This window comes from Styela clava, chromosome 6, assembly GCF_964204865.1.
Source record: "Styela clava chromosome 6, kaStyClav1.hap1.2, whole genome shotgun sequence".
NCBI classification, from domain to species: Eukaryota; Metazoa; Chordata; class Ascidiacea; order Stolidobranchia; family Styelidae; genus Styela; species Styela clava.
Genome location: NC_135255.1, coordinates 20,344,862 through 20,357,141, shown reverse-complemented (window position 1 = coordinate 20,357,141; position 12,280 = coordinate 20,344,862). Strand labels below are relative to the sequence as shown.

General features: G+C 36.7%; 1 protein-coding gene across 1 annotated transcript; it reads right to left on the bottom strand.

The window, feature by feature from the left end:
• Nucleotides 1-6,648: 6,648 nt before the first annotated feature.
• On the bottom strand, nt 6,649-11,594 carry LOC120332060 (uncharacterized). Its single transcript, XM_078114106.1, has 7 exons — nt 11,546-11,594; nt 10,917-11,156; nt 9,840-10,055; nt 9,294-9,509; nt 8,877-9,018; nt 8,114-8,211; nt 6,649-7,736 (listed from the first exon to the last, which is right to left on the bottom strand). Exons 1-7 carry the CDS (start codon nt 11,577-11,579, stop codon nt 7,585-7,587), a joined length of 1,098 nt encoding a protein of 365 aa, XP_077970232.1. The 5' UTR covers nt 11,580-11,594; the 3' UTR covers nt 6,649-7,584.
• Nucleotides 11,595-12,280: the final 686 nt, after the last annotated feature.

Here is a 12,280-nt window from a genome sequence, read left to right as displayed (position 1 = left end):
GCGGGTAGATATTGACTGGTCATGATTGTATAAAAGGTGCCCATACCCGTTGACCGAATCCCGTAGGCATGCGCTTCCTAAAACATACTGTCACAAAAAGTATTTGAGCACGGTTAGAATGATCCTCTATTAACATGAACATCAGCCTATCCAGAGAAAAGAACATACAGACCTTCTTCCTTAAACGTGATGGATATTACGATTACGACGTAACTTTGTGTAAATATTTAATTGAATGCTAGAGAGAATTAGTTAGCATCATAACAAATCACATCGTTTTGCTTCGGAAGCTAATCAGATTGAGAAGTTATATCTATTAGGGCAGGGGTATGCAACATTATTGTCGGCGGGCCATATACCACACGTCAAACATCTCGCTGGGCCACAAAAACATTAGATTATTTATGTACACAACGAATTTAAAACATCTTAGAATGCAAAGTTGAAGACTTGAAAGAGACAAAGACACTTGAAATTTCGAGTTATTGCATAGTTTGTTTACATCAGCTTTGATAAAAGTTGTAGCAACCCTTAACGGACTAGTTAAATGTTCATCAGTCAGCGGACTTCTAAAAATCTGAGTTTTGACCAGAGCCACACCAACTGGCTTGGGGGCTGGGTTGTGGGCTGTGCGTCGCCTGTTGCACACTCCTGCATTGGGGGTCTGCGGGAGTACAGAAATTATAGAACGGCCTGAAAACACATATCAAAGTAAAGCCAGAGATGGGGAGGTTTACTATTGGCTCAAAATAGGCGACGGGTGTTAGACGGAAAAAATAAAATCGAAGCGGGCCAGGAACATACCAAATAAGTAATGCTCCTTTCTATTTGCACGTTATTTGTATTCGAAACCCGTCATCCGCTGTTATTTCTGTCCATCGCTACCTGCCTTTATGTAGCGCGAATCATTCATTTATGGATTATATACCTCCTTCATAGCACATATGTATTGAGTAATACTGATGTTTCGAGGTTGAATCGCAAAAAGTTCGATGTTAAGATGTTTTTATTCGTAAATAAGCATCGATAGACTCGGATTACACGTCTCTGGTTGTTACTCGGTTAACTGTTCAGTGTTATAAAATACTGTATGCCTAAACTGGCGTCTCGGAAATGTTGCGACTGTTTTTGTCAACTGGTATTTAGTGTTCATTTTGCTATAAAAGCTCACAAACTGCTTTAGGTCGGACAAGTAGACCGAATGTTCCGGAATCATTTACAAAGATTAAGAAAACATGACTTGTTTGTATTTGACGTCATTGTTAATTCGCAAATCTAGCTCGTAGAGACAGATCAGTCATGAGACATACATGATAGGTGCCATATCTATTAACGGATAAGGCTTTCACTACATATCATGCACAGTCACAACAAACTAATCGAATCGTTTATATTTTCATTCTACAAACCCAACGTCCGACTGATTCAACCAGAGATACTTAATGCAATGTTTTCATTGTCGATCTGTAGCAAGACAATAGTAAGATATATGCAAGAATTCTCAAATACATTCACGCAAATGTGCTCTTCACTTTATTTGCGCAACGCAGTTATAGAATACGACGAGCCTAGAAGTCAGCAACCCCAAGCAAGCATACCATATTTGGCACCCGTCGTGATTTGTTATTGCACGAGATATAAGTTGCGCACCCGTGAAATCTATACTATGAGCATGTCTGGTGCAATCACCAATTAAAACTGTCTACTCTACACGAAATCAACAGTCTGAATCAGCACCTCAACAAAATAATACTTCCTAGTGGCATACTTTTGTATATTTCAGGAAAATAACGTTTGCGACTATTCATAAAAATTTCGGCGCAAGTTAGTTCTTTATACATTCATAGCTGAATCTAACTTTGATTTGGAAACCCATCGTCTCCAATTATTTTTCCTTCTATTGCTGTCCCCCAATTTGTTAAGGGAATCAGCGATGCCGTTTTGAAGGACGACTCCTACTCCACCTCCCTGCGTTTTTAGGTAATATGATATTGAACCCATCGTTTTAATTCACTTTATAGTTTCTTGATATAAAAAGATCTGAAACTGTTTCTAGTTTCGATGACATTTGTACAATTCCAAAACGAATAGAGTTAAGCTCACATCAGCAACCATTGTGACGATACTGACTCTTCTGCAACGTTCACAACTAGCTGAATATTCCCAGCCATCGACACTGGCAACTTCTAACTAACATTAACATTATGACAACCTCATGTTGCTCAAAACATTATTTGCTTCCCACACTAGCAACTGATGATAAACTTCAAGCTTTAATGGTTGACTATGTATGTCAAAACGTTTGTTCGCTTCCCACACTGTTTCCGAAATGAACAAGGAAACACGAAGCTCTGTCATTTGACATCATTGGTAGATTTGCAACAAGTACTTGTGTGTGAAGATAACAATGGGCAGCATATTCAAATTTACGCCAGTTCAACTATTATTTTCATAGAAGGATTTGATTTAATCACCACCCGTGTACGTGTACTTCGTATATTATATTATGCAATACGCAAACAAATCAAGCCATTGATCCTGCTTCCATTAACTCAATAAACACATTTTGAACCCTTCAAATGTATCTATGTATAAAATGCAATTTCACTCATATTCTTTGAGAGGACAGCAGAAACCAATCCAACATTTAGATATAACTAAAAACGACGTCGTGTCCGTTTATCAACCTGGCCATGTGCTTAGGTCCGTTCAACCCGTAAGGGATGACGCCGTGACCCACCAAAGGTTTTGTGAGACATATTGCCACCTCATGTGTATGATCTCGCTCTCGCACATGGTACAATAAATTAAACAATGCCGACTTCTGGTCCTTTAAAATATAGTATCTTACATATTAAATGACTACTTATACACGGAATTGTTAGGATCGAAAATCGTGTAAAAACCTCATATCGAAAATGTACAACGTTGCGCTATAGCAATGCGTATTTATATCCCTCACACAGTTATACTGGGTAAGGGACGTCGCTGGGTACCAAAGCTGGTTATCGAGCAGTGACACACAAGGTTCTAATATCTAATCTAAAATTCTAGAATTTTTAACCTCCTGATATTGACGATGGGTACCGTAGATCCGACTTTTGAACTACAACAACCGTGTATGTGGCATAGGTAAACACGTAGATGTAAAGTGCCAACATAGAGACCCAAGTTCAAAGCCAGACTCTTGCTAAGAGTGAACGCATCGTTGGTGACTAATCGGGAAATGCTCTTACTTGATATGAAGTGTCTTGGTTGAGATTGAGTTAGGTTTAGGCAGACAAGCTTGTTCATTCTGAGATCATTGACTTCAATCAATTACTTTTTTGATTTAGTTGTTCTTAAATGAGGCTCAATGTTGGTTCGTTTGAATACGTTTGAAGTCGATCCACAGTTCCACAATTGAGTAATAGAAAACTATGTCGATAAGGACAAATCTTTTACAGTACACTGCACTTTTATGCAACGTTCATATACGTGGCTTTATATCCGGCGTCTTGTTTGTGAGTTATTTGCCCTTATTTGCACTTTCTCGTATTCATTAGTTGCTGGTTGTATCTCTTCATATCCACCAGAGGGCCCAGCTTGAACTTCTCCGTAGCCATCGGTATCTGAATATATATCATGAATCCTATTACCTCTGTATTAAGATAGGAATGTTTTTGCTTAGTACCTTACTTTTTCGGAAACATCAATTAATATTACATCAGTTATTTACGTCGGTTAGAATGAGTTCAAAATGCGAAATATACGCGGACATTGCTGAAATCAGAAACATGTACACTAGAACGGAAAACAAACTAATATTACGAGATTTGTTCCAATGACGCCTAAATGACGACAATAACAAGCGTTGAAAATCTAAAACATCAATAAAACCCCAGTTTTTAAAACGTTATAGCGAAGAAAGTTCAGCTTCCTAGCATATCTCACATCACCAGATGACGTTTCGTTTTGTCCCGTAGAACTGATGTTTCCGATCTCAGTAGAATTAGTAAAACAGTCCCTTGTGCTGTGCTGGCATGGTCTGAACGTTGTGATCTAAAATAATAATAATATATAATATCACATCAGCTTCATCTATAAAGGTAGTCCTTAGAATATTTTCATAGGACACGAATGTCGTCAATGTGGCAGTTGAGTAAATCTATAATATTTAGCTTGAAGTTTAGGATGATTTGTTTAATTAATAGTGGGCACAATACCTGAATATAAAATACAATATTTATCGGTTATTTCAATGGGTATACGGCTGTATTTCTAAGCATGAAGTATACTCACCGTATTTTCATGTAAAATACAATCCCACCCACGACCATGGGTAAAACGAAGATGAATTCGGGTATGGAGAGGAGGAGAATTAGAGTTGTTTGACTCATTCCGCTTGTGCTTGAGATTCTATCAGTGTTTGTATTGATTGTTTCTGTTGAAAATACATAACGTTGTATAACAGGGGTGGCCAACCTGCTTTTGGCTGCAATCGCCCAAAATCTTCAAAATATCTAGCGATCGACTAATCAGTAATACAGTAAACGCCATACACAAAACGTACTGAGTATGCAAACAACTACACACACCCATTCAAAAATTTCTACCGCTGGTACTACCCATGGTAGTTTTCAATGTTAACTTGTCAGACGTTGTGATTAATTCATTCCCTTTTTCGATCCCAGTTGTCTCATCGGATGTATGAGTGTCCGGATCCCACCTTACAGCGTAAAGTTTCACCCGTGGTGGCTTCGTCAGTTGTAGGATAACCCGGATATTGTGTGGTAATAGGAGCATTAGTTGTATTCGGGCAGGGGATTGCTGCATGATGATGAAAATAAATGAAATGCTGCTTTACTTTCCTGTACACATTGTTACAAGAAACACACACACAAGAAAATCGAGGTTAAACTCGATTTAGAGTTATTCCTATCACGTGACATGAAGCACTTCTCATCACTTGTTGGGAATCAAAATCAGTAAAAAAAATCTGGAGATGATTTGAATCTATCTATTATATTGGTCATGGAAATCATCATAAGTGTGCATTATTACTTTTCTTTGTTTAAATGTATATAATTCATAAATGAACAATATTTAGCATGTTTACCTGTAACTGTGGGGCATTGTGAAAACTTGTATATACTGGATACTGAAACCCCTTACAGAAGTCGCCACTGTCCCCGAACCGGTATATGTTCGTCCGTCCGATATATACTGAACATGAACGCTTTGCTTATTTCCGGCGTCTTCACCACACATAGAGTCGAAGTATTCAAAAGGTTCGATCAATGCAGTAAGATGTTTGTATCTCGTACATTCTTGCGTATCGCAGTCATTTTGCTCTAGTTTTCTAGAGCGTCGGGCATGGAGAGGTACAAATTAAGATATTACTTAACTTCTCCTTGATGTGATGACAAAGATTGCATATTGAAGTTATGTAATTTAAATATTTGTTTGGGGGTAAATATCTTTCAACTCTTAAAATAATTGACCAAGATCAGATGAAGGAGATCAAAACAATTTTCATTCATCCTACCGTTTTTTTATCATAAGCCTGTAAGATCCCAAGCATAGTTTGTTCCAGTTTGCAATATTATAAAGCCTCTTATACGTGATTGTTAACACAACAGCGTAACCTTCCGAAGGAATAAATTTCCATGAGCAATTTGCTGATTTTCCGTATTTCTGAGAATATTTGGAGAACTTAATTCGCCCTTTTCCTAATGTTATGTTCATATCACTTCTATCACATTAACCATGGCTACCGACTGCAGTTCCTGGATGACAAAAAATGACAATAAAAAATTTTATATTCTGTTTTTCTAAGCAGTAACGGGAATGCGATAGTAGAAAGAATAGTAATAGTTTCGGTTTGGCAGAATCCTTTGGTTTTCGATTTAAATAAGAATATATGTCTTTTCGATTAGTATAGGCATAAAACTTTGAACGATTGGTTAGTATTGACATCATATTGCAGTATTTTATTTCCTACGACTAGTTTTCTGACGAATTTTACTAAAGTGAGATGAAAGCTATTGATGAAATATGAGAAATACAAGTTTATTAATCAGAAGTATGGAGGAAATTTATGTCAACGTTGTTTATTAGATTATTGCTTAGTTAAAATACAATTAATTATTGATATTTGGTAAGTTTACTCACCTAAAATTAAGATGGTGATCAACGACCCGTCAACCCGTAAGGGTTGACGCCGTGACCCACCAAAGGTCTTGTGCAAAACATTGCCACCCATTTTTTGATCTCGCTCAAAGTACAATAAATTAGTGAACACTGCTAGATGGGAAGCTTGTGGTCCTCTGAAATATAGTACCATGCATATCAAATTACTGCTTATACACGGACTTGTTCGGAGCGAAAATAGTCTAAACAACACATATTGAAAATGTATAATGTGGCGCCATAGCAATGCGTATTCATATCCCTGGTCTGATATCCGGAACCACGACGTCGCCAAATTATTCACCCTTGAAGTTCAATCGATAAGTTTTTATTAATATATAATACACATGCAAATTCTCACAAGTAAGTTGCAGAAACTTATGTTTAATTGATAAATAAATGTCATAGAATGACACCTATTGACTTTCGGTCGGACTTGGCCTATTTGTCAGGCTACTCCGAACCGGAAACCGGCTCTTGAACATCAATAACTGTGTAAGCAAGGGGTTTAGTTGAATCCATATACGTGAAGTGCCAATCCAATTTGGAGACCAGAGTTCGAAGCCATAGTCTTGCTAAGAGTGAACGAATCGTTGGTGACTACTTGGAAATTTCTCTTACTTGCTTTGGACTGTCTCGATTGAGATTGACTTAGTTCATTCTAAGGACATTGGCTTCATTTCATTATTTCTTTGATTTGGTCTTTCTAAAATGAAGCTTGATTTTGTATAGTTGATAATAATAAGTAAAATAGATAAAGTATGAAAAAGAAGTTTTCCCATTCCCAAAGTTCATTTAAGTCCAACAAAGTTCATTTAATACAGGTTAAGCAAAGCATTGTTTCTATTATCAATTAAAATGCATCAAGCGGATATTTACAAACGACCACCGAGATGGTAACAGCAACTTACTTATACCCGTGAAATATTTGAAAGACTGTCAAAAACGTATAAAACTTTATAATTAGCAAATATTAATAGAACTAATACGTAAATGGATCAAACATAAAGCAAATTTGAATAGCTTTTCATTTCAATGAAAGTTTTCTTTGGTCAAAATTATTTAAATTTTTGAATGTGATACTAATTTTTCAAACAAATTTTAAAACATTTCGGTTCAAGTATGAAATAATTTTACGACGACAAATTCATACGTATGCGAAAGTTTATTTTGTTCGTCCACCAGAAACATATACACAACAAAATGAAATTAGATTGAAATATAAAAGTTCTCGGTACATACTGGGTGGCAACGATACGACCATGCGGTCATTGGAGTCAGTTACCACCCAACCCTGTGAAGTCGTTTAAAATTCCACACTGGAGTGAGTAATAGAAAAGCTTTGTAGTTAGGAAGTCGGTCGATGAAAAAAATCTTTTACTGTATTGTTGCACAATGTTTGTCTTTCGATTTTTATGCAACGTTCACATACGTGGCTTTATATCCACTTTCTTGTTCCTGAGATGTTGCCCCGATTTGCACTTTCTCGTATCCATCAGTTGCTTGTCGTATCTCTTCATATCCACCAGATGGCCCGACTTGAACTTCTTCGTAGCCATCGGTACCTGAATATATTCTATATGTTATTTTGAAATTCCTATTCTTTGTTGTAGTAGGATAGTACTGTATCAACCTTAGTACCCTACCTTGTCAGAAAAGTTAGTAACTGATCTAGTTACATGCCTGTGGGTTCGAATGAGTTCTATTAACAAATATTGATAGTTCAAAATGAGCCGGATATTGCTGGAATCCGAAAATATCTAATCTGGGACGGAAAACCAACCACTAACATGAGAGTTGTTCCACTGACATACATAAACACGACAATAACAGCGTTGAACGAAAATAACAAAAACACCTTGAGATTTTAAATCGGTTCAATACGAAAAGTGCAACTTTTTAGTATATCCCAATGCTGTATTTGAAATTACTAACAGATTACCTGACGTTCCTTTTTGTCTCATAGAACTGATGTTTCCCATCTCAGTAGAATTAGGAACAGTCCCTTGTGCAGTGTTGACATGGTCTGAGCGCTGTGATCTTTGAAAATATTGGGTATATTAAATCACATCAGATTCGTCTTTAGGGGGGTCCTTAAAATATTTCCATAAGATACAAATATCGACAATGTGGGAGGAGTAGCAAGTTTACAAGCGCTCGAAGTTTAGGATGATTTGTTTAATTTTGGACAGAGATTACAGCACCGCGTACAGAGGATGTAAATAATTGTAATACCAACCCTCATCAAAAACATTCTAACTAGGTTAATCCATGTATGTAGTACTAATATTGTTGTTCTGAAAAGTGTAAGTGAAAAAGTGATTGGATTGAAAACGCAACTCGACTACTAATTTTATTAGTCGTGCGTCACGTACCTACGATTCATAAAGCGTGACCCACGCCTTTTTTAAGATCATACTTTATGATTAATTAGTACGTTCATGAAAAAATTATAACGTAACTAACACACACTCTGGCTACGAGAAGATTCATCATTGTTGCAAATTTATGAAATAAATTGTCCTGAGTACTTTTTGATCCCGTGTGCCATTGCCCAGTAACCAGTTTTGGTTTCTAAGAAAATTTAGGAATTCACATATCGTTTCATATTTTGTTAGTGTCGGTTGGCGATGAAATGAATATCGGATCATTAAGCTTTAGGATAAAGATTAGGATTTATAATTCCAATCATAAATAATACGGACCGTCTTTTTCTGTAGAATGCAATCCCAGCCACGATCATGAGTAAAACAAAGATAAATTCCGGTATGGAGAGGAGGAGAATTAGAGTTGTTTGACTCATCCCACTTGTGCTCGAATGTCTATCAGCGCATATGCTGACTGTTCCTGTTACAAGTACTGTATATAGTAACCTTTGAATCGCTCAATCAATTTCGAATGCAGTTTTATGCAGTGGGATGAAAAAAAAGACTGAATGTCCATAACTGATCACTCAGTACACAGCACGTCATCTAACAATTAGCAGATTAAATATAGAACGCAAAAGAATATTCGGACAAACTTAGAAAAGCAACGACACCATGTACTAAAATGGGGTAATTTTACCCAGGATGGGTTTCATCATCCGATGGTTAAATATTACATACAAAATTCATAGTTACCCATAGTATTTTGCGATGGGGTGATTGTTGAACGATCCGACGTGATGCCTATTTCTGGTCTGATTTTAAAACCTGTTGTCTTAGCGTTAATACGAGTAACCACTTCCAAATTTGCAGTATTGGGTAATATTTCAACCGTGTTGACTACGTCAGTAGTGGGATAAGACGGATAGTGTGTGGTAGTAGGAGCATTAGTTGTATCCAGGTGAGCGCGTGCTGCATTAAAATGAATAATTTATGTTTTATTTTTCCACTTATACACTTCGTTCCTAATAGCCAATGGTTTTCACTAGAATCAAGGGTCATTTTTTTGTCTTACGCTTTCAAACACTTGCCACATCTAGCACACTCAATGTTCGCGTGTGTAAATCAATATGTAAATCAGTTGGAAACACCGAATGGAGAAGATTCGTTCTTTCAAATAATTCCATGCACAAAAATCTTTATGCGTGTGCATGATTACTCGTCTTTGTTTGAAGAAGACTTATTATAAATAAGTTTAGTGACTTTGATTGAAATATTTCATATTTATTGTTCAAGACTTACCTGTAACTGTGGAACATTGTGAAAACTTGTATTGGATGCTGAAACCCATTGCTGCTGTAATCACATTCTCCGAACCAGTATATGTTCGCCCGTCCGATATATACTGAACATGAACACTCGATTTATTCCCTGCGTCTCCAGCGCAGAAGTATTCGAAAGGTTTAGTCAGTGTATATGAATATCTGGCATCTAAATATCTCGAGCAATCTTGTGCATCTGAATTTAATTTTATCGTTTTGACATTCATTGTAAAATGAACACACTATTTTGCCTTTGCGCGATACTAGTAAGCAAAGAGGCTATTTCGAATGAGTACTTTTATGACATTCAGAAACATTGGCAAATATCCGCCGATTCCTTTATGATGTCGATTACTGTTTTATCGACAATTCCAACAGATTCCTATCATCGGTTCGTTTTCCGATTCACATGGGAAACTTCAATCAATGTAGCGGCACGTATACCATCCATGTATCTTCCTGTGCATCAAATATAGTTTTATCGGTACTCCCGTAGTATGTGAACCAAGATGGCGGATACCGGAACGAAGTGTGTATACCAGGTTAGGATTAGGCCATAATTTCAGATACAAATACTACGGGAGTCACTTGGCTAGTCTCCGAACTCGTGATAGAACTAAAATAAGGAAAATTGGAATAAAATTATGACCTCATCCTAACCTGGTACACGAACTATGTTCGTCATCTTGGTGCACATACTACGGGAGCGTCGTTTTATCACTCCATCGTGGCAAGCCTAATCTGGCCTTGCCATGCACATGTTTAGGAATAAGACTACGTAGCATTTTCAGAGTTGATAAATCGAGGGTAAAAAATCAATCAATCAAATGTATTGAGAATAAATTGGAAACCACTTTATTGTGAGATTTTATTCAAATCCAAGCTAGTGAATTTTCTACATTCAATTCAAATATCGCTATATTCACTAACTACTATTGGTTATGGAAAGGCACACAAAATCCCAAGCATAGCTTGTTTGGTTTTCCTAAATTGTTCAACCCCAACTCATACGAGAGAACTTCTGTAAATTCTCAACTAATATTGGCGTAATACTAACCATTGTTTATGGAGAGAACATAAGATCCCAAGCATAGCTTTCCCGAAGTTTCAAGAATATAAAGCCTCTGATATGTGATTGTCAAAACGAGAGCGTAACCTTCCGAAGGAGTGAATTTCCATGAGCAATTTGCACTTCTTCCGTATTCTTTGGGATAATTTGGAGAACTTATTGCACCGTTTCCTGATGTTATGTTCATCTCTTCTCCATCACATTGACTGTTGTCACCGGATACAGCGCCTAGAGTACGGAAAATGAGGTTATTGTATAAGGTTGTGCTATTAAATGATTTTTCTTGACAGTAACGGAAATGCGATAATATGAGAAAGAGTAGGCAGCAGTTGGAAAAGTAATACTTCAAATCGAAGTATCTGGGATTTAATGTGTCCTTGGTTGGGATAGATTCAACACTTGAAATGGCAGAAAAATAAAAACATTGTTAAATTGATATTTCGCGCAAATAGTTTTTTTGTAACTTTCTTTTGAGCTGAGCGGGACTAAGATTTATCGATAAAATATGGGAAATGCGAGATTTTTGATCAGAAATCTGAGAATAATTTCTGTCGTAGTTTGTTATCGTATACGGTATATATAAAATACAGTTGATTATTGTTACTTGCTTTACTTACCTAAAATCAAGATGGCGATCAACGAAGAAACCATGTTTTATCAAACTAATCTATTTCGTCTTAGTCTAGAAGTAATAACAAAGTGACCATAATATCGAAAATATTCAATTAAAATCAATTGATACATAATATTGTAGCATGCCAAACAATATCGGATATAAAAATCCTTGTAGTCCGATTGCACATCTCTAATTGTCACTCAATGGCGACATTTGTATTGTGTAAGCCTATTAACTATTCAGTAATACATAACTCTATTACTCCCAACAATGGTGTCTCAGTAGTTTTTCAATTATTTCTGTCAACTGCTATATTGAATGTTAATTTCGCTCGAAAACTACAAACATGTATATCATTTTGCTAAAGTTCTAATTGGGCGTTCAACTCGTGATATGTTAGTGGCCATGTCCATACCGGCAATACTGCAACTTTTCTTAATTCATATCTTCAACTACTGCTTTGCTTACGCAAACTAAGCAAAATAACTGTGACGTTGGCGTGCAACTACCACTCAGACTTCAGGCTATGGAAACAGTTAATGTTTTGAAAACATCATTCATTTCCCACGCGAAATATGAGAGATAAGGAAAACAAGTCACTGGTGTAATTTGCACGATAGCACTAGCTCAACTAGGGGCCAAACATTACGATTTGTCATCGCATCACGTGGGTTTGTGTAAACATATTATGCAGCAACGTCTAAACCTGACAGGGGCAAGCTATGGCCGCGGGCTA